A 15,290-nucleotide genomic window follows, 5' to 3' on the forward strand; every position below is an offset into this window, starting at 1 on the left:
CTCTGGGTCACTAATCTGCATGGCCAAGCAGGGTCTCGATGGACATTGAGAGCTGCAGAGAATTCTCCAGAGAGGTTCTGGAAAGTTTCCAAGAGGTACTTGTTGTTCCTCTGCTGCAGATTCCAAGGGATTGCAGCCTCGTTAGTTCCCCCATTGTAGGAAACTGTCCCCTGCCATTTAGCAATTGCTGGAGCTGGGACCAAAGCGGCACATAGCTGAGCTGCATATAGACCGGGGTGAAAGCCACAAGCATTCAACAACTGTGCCCTGGTTTCTCTGGTCACCCGTAGCAGCGAGATGTCAGCCAGCAGGTTGGCCGCCTGTGAAAAAGTGTGTGATAATTTTAGAATGGGTTCCTTGCAAATCTGCCCTGCAAGCCGCGACTGTTTTGTGCGTACACACAACCACCTTCCCCCCACTCCTGACATTCACCATGATTGGGGTGCTCGCGGAGCTGTGTGTCACAGAGAAAGTGATTGCTACTAGTTGCAAAAGGCCCTTGTTACTGAAATGTTTCAATCGTTTGCTGGAACGTAACAATCCCTCTTCTGTGCATTGTCCACAGCAGCCAAGACCTTGAGGAACACAGTACACACCCCTGCCGACCGGCTTCAGCAGATAAGGAAGAAGCTGAGAAGTCGCAAGGAAGACATGTTCAGGGAGGTGCTGCAGCGTGATGAGAGACAGACCAGATTACGCAAAGAGTGCTGGGAAGACAAAAGTCAGGACAGAAAAGAGAATGCAGGATTTGCTAGGCAAGCAACAGAGCGGATGATAAAAGTTATGGAGGATCAGACAGAGATGCTCAAGTCTTTGATACAGCTGCAGACTGAGCAGATCTGTGGTCTACCTGCACTGCAGCACATGCACAATTCTTTGCCGACCTCACCCCCCTCTATGCCCACACATTCCTTTTCACTTCACAGCACTCCTGAGTTTCCCCATCACTCCACCCCGCACCCTCACAACTTGCACAATGATAGCTGGAGCTACACAGTAGTGAGGTTTTACCCTTTTTAACAATAACTGAAGGCTAAGGTGTTTAATTGTACAGCGTTTTTATTCCGTCTTCTACAAAAGCATATAGCAATTAATTCACTCTCGGGAACAGGCTTCTATAGCATTTCGTTGCATGAATCTTGGGCCCCAAAATTGTACATGGATGCACCAGGGAAGCAACTCCAAAATAGGTTTCAGAGTGGCAGCCGTGTTAGTCTGTTTCAGCAAAAAGAACGAGGAGTCCTTATGGCACCTTAGAGACTAACAAATTTATTTAAGCTTAAGCTTTCGTGGGCTAAAACCCACTTCATCGGCTGCATGCAGTGGAAAATACAGTAGGAAGATATATATATGCATTTTCCACTGCATTCATCCAATGAAGTGGGTTTTAGCCCACAAAAGTTTATGCTTAAATAAATTTGATAGTCTCTAAGGTGACACAAGTACTCCTCGTTCTTTTAACTCCAAATAGACATGTGTTAGTGCCCCTCATTGTCAAAGTGGTTCCTCAAAGCCTCTCTGATGTTAATAGCAGCCCTCTGGGCTCCTCTGACAGCCCTAGCATCTGACTGTTCAAACTGTGCAGCCAAGCGCTCTGCCTCAGTGCTCCACACCTGAGCAAACATTTCACCCTTAGAGTCACACTGATTATGCAAAGGGCAGCATGTGGCTATGACCATGGGAATATTATCCTCGGTAAGGTCTAGCTTGCCATTGAGACACCTCCAGTGAGCTTTCAAATGGCCAAAGGCACATTTGACTACCATGCGGCTGCTGCTCAGCCTGTTGTTAAAACGCTCCTTGCTGCTATCCAGGTGCCCTGTGTAAGGTTTCATGAGCCAGGGCTGTAAGGGGTAAGCCGGGTCTCCCAGGATTACTATGGGCATTTCCACATCCCCCACTGTGATCTTGTGGTCCGGAAGGAAAGTTCCCTCCTGCAGCTTTCTGTACAGGCCACTGTTCCTGAAGATGCGTGCGTCATGCACCTTTCCAGACCAGTCTGCATTGATGTCCATGAAATGCCCCCGGTGATCCACAAGTACCTGCAACACTATGGAGAAGTATCCCTTCCTATTGATGTATTCTGAGGCAAGGTGGTCTGGCGCTAAAATTGGAATGTGTGTACCATCAATCACCCTAACATCTGAAGAAGTGGGTTTTTTACCCACGAAAGCTTATGCCCAAATAAATCTGTTAGTCTTTAAGGTGCCACCGGACTCCTTGTTGTTTTTGTGGATACAGACTAACACGGCTACCCCCTGATACTATCAATCACCCTGCCTCAGTTAGGGAAACCCATCTCTGCAAAGCCATCCACTATTTCATGCACATTTCCCAGAGTCACATCCTCCACAGCAGGAGGCAATTTATTGCCCTGCACACTTGGAGTAATACAGCCCCAACAGTGGACTTTCCCACTCCAAATTGATTTGCAGCTGACCGGTAGCAGTCTGGAATCGCCAGCATCCACACAGCAATTGCAACATGCTTCTCTACCGAAAGGGCAGCTTTCATTCTGGTGTCCTTGCGCTGCAGGTCAGGGGCCAGCTCAGCACATAGCTCCAGGAAGGTTGTTTTACACATCCTAAAGTTCTGTACCCACTGGTCTTCATCCCACACCTGCATGACAATGCGATCCCACCAATCTGTGCTTGGTTCCCTAGCCCAAAAGTGATGGTCTACCGTATGCAGCTGCTCTGTGAATGCCAAAAGGACTGATAAGTTGCTGCTGGCCATATCACACTCGGGTGCCTGAGATTCATCCTCTGTCAGTAACTTTGCGAGTAACTCTCCTGCCATGCGCGATGTCCTCATTACAGTTAACAGCGCATAGAAGTGTGGGATCCATCCTCTCTCACTGCAGATGCTGGCGCGCACTACAAAGACTGACACTTGGAAAAACGGTACGAAAAGAAGCCAGAAACCATTGGGGGGCTGGGACACAAAGCGGTGCATGATGGGACATTTTGCATGTCCCAGGATGCTCTGCGCTCTGTTTCTGCCTTCCCACAACACCTAGTGACAGATGGTGTCGCTAGGCACTGTAGGATACATATCCACAGTGCATTGCTCACGCTGTCGACAATGGTGCCCTGAACGTGGACACACGTTCTGTCGTGTGAGGGAGCAAAAGTAGACTCGTTTGGCGACTTTGCTTTTGTCGATTTTTTTGTTGACATTAGTTTCATCGACAAAATTTGCCAGTGTAGACAAGCCCTCAGGGGTGTGTTTATTTCACGCCCCTGAGCGACATAAATTTTGCCGACATAAGTGGTAGTGTAGACATGGCATAACTCGATGTACAATTGTAGTAGAGACAAGGAACAGATCATTTTTATCTCACTGTAGCTAGATGAGATCAACCCTCTCTCTCCCAACTCGGACTGATGGACATTTCTGTCAAGAGGGGGACACACTCCCATAACTCATAAGACAAAAGAGTTGATAGAAAGGATCACAGGATTCACCCCAAAGTAAGGTTGAACTGCAAAAGGTAGAAGGCGGCAACTCACCCGGGGGAGCTGAGAGACTACAGTACAGGAAATGGTGCAATCAAGCTTAAAGACCACTATGTGGGAATTAGCCAACATATTACCAAAACAAAAACAAACAAAAAAAGAAACAAAAAATCTTTGGGCAGCCCTACTGAATACAAGTATAATGTTACTCTCCTGTGTGGCTTCTCTGATGTGTGATAATCTGTGAGCTATAACTGAAGCCTTTCCCACACACAGGGCACGACTAGGGCTTCTCTCCTGTGTGGATTCTCTGATGTGAGACAAGCTGTGAGCTATAACTGAAGCCTTTCCCGCATTGAGGGCATCTGTAGGGTCTCTCTCTAGTGTGAATTCTCTGGTGTTTATTAACATCTGCATTTCGAATGAAGCTTTTCCCACATTCAGGGCATCTGTAGGGTCTCTCTCCAGTGTGGATTCTCTGGTGCTTATTAAGCTCTGAGTTTCGAATGAACCTTTTCCCACATTCAGGGCATCTGAAGGGTCTCTCTCCAGTGTGGATTCTCTGGTGCTTATTAAGCTCTGAGCTCCGAACGAAGCTTTTCCCACACTCACAGCAAGAGTAGGGTCTTTCTCCTGTGTGGATTCTCCTATGTCCGATAAGGTCTGAGCTCCGAATGAAGCTTTTCCCACACTCACAGCAAGAGTAGGGTCTTTCTCCTGTGTGGATTCTCCTATGTCTAATAAGGTCTGAGCTCCAAATGAAGCTTTTCCCACACACAGGGCAGCTATAGGGTGTCTCCCCTGTGTGGATTCTGTGATGTGTGATAAGGTTTGATCGCCGATTAAAGCTTTTCCCACATTCAGGGCATATGTATGGTTTCTCTCCCGTGTGAATTCTTTGATGTGCGATAAGGTTTGAGTGCCAACTGAATCTTTTTCCACACTCATGGCATGTGTAGGATGTCTCCCCTGTGTGGATTTTGTGATGTCTGATAAGGTTTGAGCTGCGACTGAAGCTTTTCCCACACTCGGGGCATGCGTATGGTCTCTCTCCAGTGTGGATTCTCTGATGGATGATAAAGATTGAGTTATGTTTGAAGGTTTTCCCACACTCCAGGCAGATGTAGGGTGTTCCTCCTGTGTTGATTCTCTCATGTCGAATAAGGTCTGAGTCTCTACTGAACTTTTTCTCTGGCCTGTGCTGACTCTCACAAGCATTTGCCTGTGCACAACTCCAGGAAACATTCCCTTTGGATCTTTCTGAGAACGTCCCATGTGCTTCTACTTGCTCAGCATCGTCTTGTTGAGGATTTTCCACCTCATTCACCATCCCATCACCTGCTAGGATAGAGAGAGAAACCAGACACAGGTCACTCCATTTGCCAGAGAAAAAGGGAACCACAGGGAGAGGAATGGAAGAAAGGGGGGGAAACAAACGAAAGTAGGTGATGGAGAGATCAAACAAAGAAAGAGCTGAATCTCCCCCAAACCTTTCCCCAGAGGACAGAGACGAGGGGATCAATTCTGGGTCTAAATCTCAACCAAACACTCAGGGAGAAAGTAGACTGGGGAGGGAGCTATTGTCAGGCATGAGTCAGGACAGGTAGGAAGCCGTAAGTGAAGTCTGCCATGAGGATGCCACACTTCCTGAGAACAATCCTGAACTCAGAGAGCTCACAAGGGCTTTGTAGGAATCCCAAATATTTCCTTAATTCAGGGACACATTTTGAGTTGGTTTAACTGATTCCTCACCTGTGCAGGCATCTCTCAGGGTCTCTCTTTCCTCAGGGTCCTGGAGGTCTGGGACCCATGGCTCCTCCCCTCGTTCCAGCCAGGAGATCACATCAGGTTTGGAAACTGGAAACCCTGCACAAGTGACAGAAAACAAGCAAGATCAACTGAATTTGTGGGATACTTGTGTCACATTCTGGGGGTGCAATCCAGACCCCCGAAAGGTTGTGTCACCACCTGCCCTGTAAGCCTGGGTGCCTCACAATGCTTTGCTGCTGTAGCTCCCAGCCTGGACCGCTGACAAACAGCCTACCAGCGTGCAGGTCACACCCTGAGTGTTTGTGTAAGGCTACAGCCCTGGCCCAGCAGCCTGTCAGCAACATTCCAGTCCCACTCTGGCCTCCACCAGCCTGGGTTACGATGTGCAGGGTGGCCCCAACACACTCCCCGTCCCAAATTTCTCCCAAAACATGTGTTCTGCACTGGCCAGCCCTCTCCTGGACAGTTCACATATGAGAGGTCCGCTGCCCGTCAAGGGACCAATATTCAAGAATTTGCTACTTTAACTGGAGTTAGCAAACACTTCAGTTTGAACACAACACTGGATTCATTTTGATTACAAATAAAACAAGTTTATTTAACTACAAAGAGAGATTTTAAGTGAGCACAAGTATAAAGTATTAAAAGTCAGAAATGGTTACAAGAGAAATAAAGATAAAATGCTTTCTAAAACTTAACAAGCACAACTTCGTTCAAGGTAAAATTCTTAGCCCGTGTTCCCAGGGTTGACCAAATTGTCAGGTCAGAATCTCCACCAATGTCAAAGGGCTGGTTCCTTTGTCTTCTTCCCCACCCTCTTTCACCTAAGAAGTGCCTTGGGGTGTTTTTGCCCCTCACTTTTATAGTCCAGTCACCCTTTGAAGTGGATTCTACTCAGGATTGCCCCTCAAAGCAAAGTTTATTCAAACAGCAAAGAAGGTGACGTGGAGTCTAGCGGTGAAGGTGGAGCCAGGCTCATTCTTCTCCCCTGCGTATGCTGAAATGCGGATTTGCCTTTGCTCCTGCCATTTCCCCCTCTTGCTGTCTCAAGGACCCTATTACTTAGATGCAAACTGAGGGAAGCACACATTCCGTTGTTTAGGTTAGACTGGGTTAACAACTTTTGCCTAGTCATGGCTGTGTGGGTTTGAACATCTACTATTATCATCATACAGGCGGAATTCATAACTTTGCATACAACGTTGTTGCAAACATTTCAAGGCATAAAGTCAGACAGGTTACAAGAAAAATACAGATAAAATGCACACTAGCATTTACTTTAAAAACTCTCTTAGTTGCAAAGCAAACGTTCTCACCACGTTTTAGCAGATTACTAACAAAACTCTCAGGTCAGAAACCCTCCCTCAGCATCCAACCGCTCTTTCTTTTTACCGTCTCAGGTGCAGGGAATCAGGTGGGCAGGGAGAAGGGAAGGTGCCTTGGGGTGTTTGTCATTCCTTTTTATAGTTTTGGTCCCCCCCTCTTGAAAAACATTTGTAGCTGAGAACCAGGAGACAGAATCCATGTGGAAGGATATTCCCTGGAGTTTTTTTCCCCACCTCTTTGAACTTCCTTTGTTTTCCCTTCCTGCTTGATGACTCTGTTTACAGATTAAATACAAATTAAGGCAAACACACATCCCTTTATTTAGGAGTGACCTATTTGCCACTTGGCATGGAGAGCTCACCTCGCATCTTTGCAGCTGACCATGGTGGCTCCACATGGCAAACACTCTCCCGCTTGGACCAATGTGGAGCTGTTGGATCTGCTCAGTATGTGGGGAGAGGAGGTTGTCCAGTCCCAGCTGTGCTCCAGCCATAGGAACTTCGACACCTACGGGCACATTTCTCTTGGCTTGTGTGAAAAGAGCTAATGATTGGGACACAGTGCCATGCAGAGTGAAGATAAAGGAGCAGAGGCAGGCGTACCAGAAGGCAAGGGAAGCAAACTGTTCTTCCGGTGCTACACCGTAGACCTGCCGGTTCTATAAGGAGCTGGACGCTATCCTTGGCTGCAACCCCACCTCCACCGCCAAGAGCCTTTGGCATGGCTGAACGCAGCGTCAAGTGGACCTAACCCTGACCGCAAAGTCATGGATGAGGAGGTGGAGTTAGCAGATGACGTGTAGCCCACGGCTGGGTCGCCATGTGGGATGGCGAGTCATTCTGGAGGTGTCTAGCCAGTCCCAGGAGTCCCACTCCAATGAGCAAGAAGCAGGAGAGGAGACCCCTGGTAGGTGATTTTTTGTGTTGATGCTGCACGGTTATGACGGCCAACTTACCTTTGCTTTGTGTAGTGCGGAAGTGGGTGAGGGGATAGAAATGTACAAGACTGTTTCTGTGTGCTTGGTATGTTACAAGACGTGTATTTTACTGTAATAATTCGATGCTGTGTGTGAACTAACAATCATGCGTTTAGGTAATTCTTGTTCTTCTGTAGATATGGTCTTCAGGGGAACCTCCCTACACACTGGTGGAGTGCCTCTGCCAGATCAGAAAGTGACCAAGATGGAGCAAAGACGACATGTTTCAGGAGGTGCTGCAATCCCCCCTTCCCCCACGCTCCACAAAACATGGCCGTAGTTTGGGTGGCAGGGGTCAGCAGTGACCTCAGAAATGGCAAACCTCAGGCACCGGAGAGCAGCAGCAGCAACAGAGGGTTGGGGGGATGGGTGGGGGAAGGAAAATGTTGTAGTGGCCACACGCCATCACAAGCACACACACACACACACCTGAACCACTTCTGCTAAGACTTGCAGTTTGGGACGGGGAAGGCTGGTCCCCAACATTCAGACAACATCCATGTAACAAAGGGGAGGTGGGCATGGCCCCCTAGCCACCTCCGGTTCCACCGCGGGTGACCCCCCTCCCACTGCAGATGGTCCAGCGCCCATGCCCCTGTGCCATACTCAGCATAGGTGGGACAGCAAACCGGTTCAGTAAATACCTTGTAGAAATGAAAATGTTCCACTTTATACTGGCATGGATTCAGGGGAGTGATTTTTATATAGCAATTCTGCACTACAGCCTGGGTCTGCCCTGACAATGGTTCCTTTGTGCTTTGCATGTGTTATAGCTGAAAGTGGGGCCTTCAACTCTTCCTGCACATCGGCGGAGAGGCTCTCCCAGACAAGATGGAGGCAAAAGAGAACATGTGATATGTTTAATGAGATAATGAATGCCTCTAGAACAGTGGACACAGAACATAAGAACGGCCATATTGGGTCAGACCAAAGGTCCATCCAGCCCAGTATCCTGTCTGCCAACAGTGGCCAATGCCAGGTGCCCCAGAGGGAGTGAACCTAACAGGTAATAATCAAGCGATCTCTCTCCTGCCGTCCATCTCCACCCTCTGACAAACAGAGGTTAGGGACACCATTCCTTACCCATCCTAGCTAAGGATGAAATTAATGGACTTAACCGCCATGAATTTATCTAGTTCTCTTTAAACCCTATTATAGTCCGAGCCTTCACAACCTCCTCAGGCAAGGAGTTCCACAGGTTGACTGTATGCTGTGTGAAGAACAACTTCCTTTTATTTGTTTTAAACCTGCTGCCCATTAATTTCATTTGGTGGCCCCTAGTTCTTATATGATGGGAACAAGTAAATAATTTTTCCTTATTCACTTCCTCCACACCACTCATGATTTTATATACCTCTATCATATCTCCCCTTAGTGTCCTCTTTTGCAAGCTGAAAAGTCCTAGTCTCATTAATCTCTTCTTATATGGGACCTGTTCCAAACCCCTAATCATTTTAGTTGCCCTTCTCTGAATCTTTTCTAATGCCAGTATATCTTTTTTGAGATGAGGAGACCACATCTGTACGCAGTATTCATGATGTGGGCGTACCATATATTTATATAAGGGAAATAAGATATTCTCTGTCTTATTCTCTATCCCTTTAACGATTCCTAACATCCTGTTCGTTTTGACTACCGCTGCACACTGTGTGGACGTCTTCAGAGAACTATCCACGATGAATCCAACAACTCTTTCCTGATTAGTTATAGCTAAATTAGCCCCCATCATATTGTATGTATAGAATGCATTACTTTACATTTATCCACATTAAATTTCATTTGCCATTTTGTTGCCCAATCACTTCGTCTGGTGAGATCTTTTTGAAGTTCTTCACAGTCTGCTTTGGTCTTAACTATCTTGAACAGTTTAGTATCATCTGCAAACTTTGCCACCTCACTGTTTACCCCCTTCTGCAGATCATTTATGAATAAGTTGAATAGGATTGGTCCTAGGACTAACCCTTGGGGAACACCACTAGTTACCCCTTTCCATTCTGAAAATTTACCATTTATTCCTACCCTTTGTTCCATCTTTTAACCAGTTCTCAATCTATGAAAGGATCTTCCCTCTTATCCCATGACAACTTAATTTACGTAAGAGCCTTTTGTGAGGGACCTTGTCAAAGGCTTTCTGGAAATCTAAGTACATTACGTCCACTGGATCCCCCTTGTCCACATGTTTGTTGACCCCTTCAAAGAACTCTAATAGATTACTAACACGCAATTTCCCTTTACAGAAACCATGTTGACTTTTGCCCAACATTTTATGTTCTTCTATGTGTCTGACAATTTTATTCTTTACTATTGTTTCAACTAATTTGCCCAGCAAAAGGGTGTGGAGGATTGCTCTCAGAAAAAATGGACATGGCGAGCAGATGAGCATCCCAGGAGAACGAGCATGGCATGCCGCAGGAGATGCTGGGGATTCTGAAGGAACAGACAGACGTTTTGAGGCATATGGTTGACCTTCGGGAGAAAACCCCTGAGGTTCGACTCCCTCTTTGGCCCCTGAACAGCAACATTCCAATATCGCTGTACTTCCCCCTGCTCCCCTACCCCACGTTCCACTAGGCAAGGGGGGCACTGCAATATCCCTTCCACTCAGCCACAGAGGAGGGTGCCAAGAATAACAGCTGCACAGATGCTGATGTATGACAGGCAAGGCCACTGTGCTTTTAAAGAGAAGATGAATATGTTTTCCCCACTCCCAATTTTATTCCATCATCTTTCCAAGATTTAATTCTTGGACAGACCTTTCAGTGTTTATATCTGTGTGCAATAAAAGTATGTCTTGAAAATGAAATCATCTTTATTAATTCAAAGGAAGGGGGGGAAAAAAAGATTTGTATGAGAACAAAACAGCAGTCACAGCAAGTTTCAGACGATGGGTAAGTACGATACAGAATAGCAGCGCGCATTATTGTGGGTCATTACTAAACTGGGGTTTCAAACCCTCTCTGAGACACATTCCTCCACACCCCACCCCTATCTGCTAATTTTGAGCAGCCAAATACCAGGGCTATAAGAAGAGCTCAGTGTGGAGCACACTTCTCTCCCTTTGCTTCACATATATTATGAAGATAACAACAAGCAGCTATAATCATGGGGATTTCCCCCCACATCCCCACAGTGTCTAACCTAGTGAGCAAACTGCACCAGCGACCCTTCAAACGGCCAAAGTCACATTCAGCCACCATTCTGCACTTGCTGAACCTATTATTGAACCGATCTTTGCTGCTGCCCAGGTGTCCGGCTTCATGAGCCACAGGAATAAGGGATAGGCTGTGTCTCCCAGTATCACTATTGGCATTTCAATGTCACCAAGGGTGCTTTTGCAGTCTGGAAACAAAGTCCCTGCTTGCAGCTTTCTGAACAGACCTATGTTCTTAAAGATGCGGGTCATGCACCTCCCCAGACCATCCCACGTTCATGTCAGTAAAATGCCCCTGCTGATCCACCAGCGCTTGCAACACCATAGAGAAGTATCTCTTTCTGTTTATATACTCTGTGGCAACATGGCCTGGTGCCAAGATAGGGATGTGCGTGCCGTCTATCGCCTCACCGCAGTTAGCGAACCCCATTGCGGCAAAATAGAAACTGTCATTTGTATGGTACCATACTACGAATCTTACAAGAGGAACTTTAGAGCTTAGAAATATTCAGACACGGTGTTTATGGGAATGAGCATATTTCAGAATGCATAGCTTCCAATTCCAGAAGCACTGAGAAATAGATCTTTGCTTCCTTGGAAATAATTTTTGGGCGCTGACTATATATACTTTTCTGTAACTCTCTATTCAGTGTAAAAATTATAACACTCACCCAGAGAGAGAAATGACCTTTGGGGAATAGTTCGTCACCTTTGGGCACCACATTTCAGGAAGATCTGGACGAACTGGAGAAAGTCCAGAAAAGAGCAACAAAAATGATTAAAGGTCTAGAAAACATGACCTATGAGGGCAAGCTGAAAAAAATAGGTTTGTTTAGTCCGGAGAAGAGAAGACAGAGGGGATAGAACAGTTTTCAAGTATATAAAAGGTTGTTACAAGGAGGAGGGAGACAAATTGTTCTCCTTAACCTTTGAGGAGAGGACAAGAAGCAATGGGCTTAAATTGCAGCAAGGACGGTTCAGGTTGGACATTAGGAAAAACTTCCTACCTGAAATGGTGGTTAAGCACCAGAATAAATTGCCTATGGAGGTTGTGGAATTTCCATCATTGGACATTTTTAAGAGCAGGTTAGACAAACACAGTCAGGGATGATTAGATAGGGTGACCAGATGTCCCGATTTTATAGGGACAGTCCCGATTTTTGGGTCTTTTTCTTATATAGGCTCCTATTACCCACCCCCGTCCCAATTTTTCACACTTGCTGTCTGGTCGCCCTATGATTAGAGAATATTTAGTCCTGCCATGATTGCAAGGGACTGGACTAGATGACCTCTTGAGGTCCCTTCCTGTCCTAGGATTCTGTGAAAACCATCCAGTATGTCCTACACATTGCCCAGAGTCACTATTCTTCTTAGCAGAAGGCGATTAATGGCCCTGCCTACTTGGATAGCAGCAACCCCGACGGTGGATTTACCCACTCCAAATTGATTCCCCAATGACTAGTAGCAGTCTGAAGTTGCAAACTTCCACACAGCAATCGCCACTCGCTTCTCCACTCTCAGAGCAGGTCTCATTTCATGTCCCTGCACTTCAGGGCTGGGGAGAGCTCCGCATACAGTTCCTGAAAAGTGGCCTTGTGCATACGAAAGTTCTGCAGGCACTGCTTGTAATCCCATACCTGAATAAAGATGCGATCCCACCAGTCAGTGCTTGTTTCTCGGGACCGGAACCAGCACTCGGCCATGTTCAGCTGCTGGGCGACTGCTTCGTTCCATGGTTTCCAGCAGTGCTACTTGAAGGACATGGTCATGTTCTGCGCGGCAGTTCCTCTCACAGCTCTGGAAATATCCTACAGGATAAGGCACGTGTGGTGTCTGCAACGCTCACCACAATAGTGCACAGCTGAGCGGGGACCATGCTTCTCTGGAGATCGCATACGCTATGGCAGCCTCTTGAAAAAAAGGCGCAAAATACTATGGACTGCAGATGAAATCAGGGGAGGGAGAAAACGGCATCATGGGATCTCGAAGCCATGTTTCCAGTCACCTGTGAGAGAATGTTTTGATCCCATGAGGCATTGCAAGCCCTTCCCAAAACCCCCAGCGGCGAGTTGCACTGCTCCCTGCATCAATGCAAGCGCTGCTAGTGAGGACGCACTCCACCGACACAAGGAGTGTGGTGTTTACATGCACAACCAACTTAGTAACTCTGGCGGTAGGATGTCGACTTAAGTTTGTAGTAAAGACATGACTTATGCCTACATTGCAATGTATACACTACCAAGGGTTAGTGGGACCCAAATCTACACAACTTGACACTGCCATCCCAGGGCCTGAGTGTCCACACTGCATATTGAACCTAAGTAATAAGAATTCTTGAGCCCAAGCCCCACACGAGGGCTCCAGGGTCCACACTGCAATACGCAGACCCAAGTCCAGCTAACCATATCCCAGACTTCCTAGGGCCACTCCAGCTCATTGTTCCTAGTGCAACGTGGAATACGTGATTGTCCACCCCTGCATGTCACAGGAAGTTTTAGAAACCCACCAACCCATCCTGTTGAGCTGTCATTTTGATCTGCTTGCTCCCAGGAACAGGAGCCAGCAACATGGAGGAGTCATCACTCAAAGAATTTCTCTTGATTCGGCTTCTGCTCCTGTTTCAAGAAACAAGTGGAGCTTCCTTGAGATGCCGGTGGGCATTCCAGCGGTATTTTTTGACCCACTGAAGGTACCTGATGGTGCCAATGACAGAGCAGGAGGTTGATGATACAGACATGGAAGACTGGAATTGGCTGATGCTGCTTGTGACTCTTGCTGTAGGATCTGATGCCCCCTACACAGATCAGCACTTCCGGAGCAGGGGAATAATGTACTAGAGAAGGCTCCTATTCCACCGAGGGTGAGTAACAAAAGCAGTACCTAGATAGGCAGAGGGTGAGAGGAAGAAGACTGAACTGTGGAGCGGAGGACCTTTGCACTAAATGAGCTGTCCGCCACAGAACCACACTCTGTAGCAAACTGAGAAGAAAAGATGTCCGTAAGGGTCACGTCATGGAGCGCGGCAGTAGTAGATGTTGGCACTCTCATGGAATAGGCCCATATCCCACCTGGTTGGAACCATCCTGATAATTGATAGTAGAGCTCAATTCACCCTGAGACCCATTTCGAGATTCTCTGGGTGGATATGGCCTGCCCTTTAATTCTCTCCGCTATGGCAACAAATAGCCGGGGAGATTTCAGGAATGGCTGTGTCCTTTGTAGGTAAAAGACCAGGGCCCTACGTACATCAAGGAAGTCAAGCTGCTGTTCCTCATTTAAAGCATGTGATTTGGGAAATCAGGTATGCGTATGGGTAGGTTGAGATGGAAGCAGGAAACCACCTTTGGTAGAAATGTGGGATGCAGGCGAAGTGAGACAGCACTCTACTTGCATTCAGAAATATAGCTTACGCACAGACGGTGTTGCGTGGAGGACTGCACTGTCGGACTAGGTGGATGGGCTCTGTGGACTATAGGATGTTTCTGAGGAGGTTCATTGGCAAGTGAAAGGAGTCATCCATCTTTTGATTGAAGAAGTGTGATTCATCAAAAGGGACATCTTCAGTCATGTTCTGCACTTCTCTAGGGAAACCAGGATTCCCTCCTCATGACTATTCCAGTTGCCAAAATGCACAAGAACGCGTCTGCTGAATCAACCACAGCCTGAAGTATCGACTTTGCGACCAACTTGCCTTCCTCTAGACTTGACAGGAATTGGGCATGATCCTGTTGAGGTAGCTCATTTGCCATGTCCATATTGTAAGAAGTCATATTTGGCCATCACTGCCAGGTCGTTCGAGATCCAGAACTGGAGGCCATCCAAGCAGAAAACCTTTCAAACCCATAAGGTCCAGTCTCTTGCCCTCCTTGTCAGCTGGGGTGGAGCGTGGGTGCTGTTGTTTAGCTCACTCCATAGCAGCCTGAATCACCAGGGAATTGGACAGAGGATGAGAGAATAGAAACTTGGAACCCTGGAAGGGGACGGGGGGCGGAGGGAGGACACTGTACCTCTTTTCTGCCCCTTTTGGGGTGGGGGTGCACATGGGCAGGGGATGGCACATAGTGTGTGTCTCTTGGAGAGCGTCCTCGTTTGATAGGCCCACCCTGGCCGGTACCAACATGTGCAAAATGTCCAGCAGGTGGTGCTGCCTGTGCTGCACCTCCTCCAACGGTATTTCGAGAGCATGAGCTGTCCTTCATTGCAGCTCTTGAAACTGACAGTAGTAGTCTGGGGGAGAGGAGAGAGTTAATGACACAGCCTCGCCTCGGGATGACGAGAGAAATCCCTCCGGATCTGTCAGTACCATCGGGGCCGGGCTGATTGGGGCATCGTCCAATCCCGGTTTCAAATGCCTACTCGGCGAAGGACAGGTCTGTGCTACAGGGAGGATTCCCGTGATGAACAGGACTGTTCTGATGGCGAATATTGGGGCCACAAGCTCTCATACGGCCAAACCAGTTGTGGTGTCCAGGGACTCTGGTACCAGTAGCTCCTGGATTCAGTCTGATGTACCGGGGGGTTCGGTGGCCAGGATTCAACTGTGTCCCAGTGGTGAGCTCCATGAGGTGCTTCTTGCGGGGGGTGGGTGGGTTGGGGGGGGGGGGGGGGG

At 47.5% G+C, this 15,290-nt stretch overlaps 1 protein-coding gene across 1 annotated transcript; it reads right to left on the minus strand.

The window, feature by feature from the left end:
* Positions 1-3,646: 3,646 nt before the first annotated feature.
* LOC113409034 (zinc finger protein 239-like) lies at positions 3,647-11,358 on the minus strand. Its single transcript, XM_029914039.1, has 3 exons — positions 11,353-11,358; positions 5,211-5,324; positions 3,647-4,796 (listed from the first exon to the last, which is right to left on the minus strand). Exon 3 carries the CDS (start codon positions 4,786-4,788, stop codon positions 3,742-3,744), a length of 1,047 nt encoding a protein of 348 aa, XP_029769899.1. The 5' UTR covers positions 4,789-4,796; positions 5,211-5,324; positions 11,353-11,358; the 3' UTR covers positions 3,647-3,741.
* Between the last annotated feature and the right edge of the window lie 3,932 nt (positions 11,359-15,290).

This window comes from Terrapene carolina, unplaced genomic scaffold (assembly GCF_002925995.2).
Source record: "Terrapene carolina triunguis isolate 2854851 unplaced genomic scaffold, T_m_triunguis-2.0 Scaffold28588, whole genome shotgun sequence".
Classification (NCBI taxonomy): Eukaryota; Metazoa; Chordata; order Testudines; family Emydidae; genus Terrapene; species Terrapene triunguis.

Excerpts from the sequence above, each read along its gene's own strand:
- LOC113409034 (XM_029914039.1), bottom strand. The coding sequence starts at position 4,788 with ATGGTGAATGAGGTGGAAAATCCTCAACAAGACGATGCTGAGCAAGTA.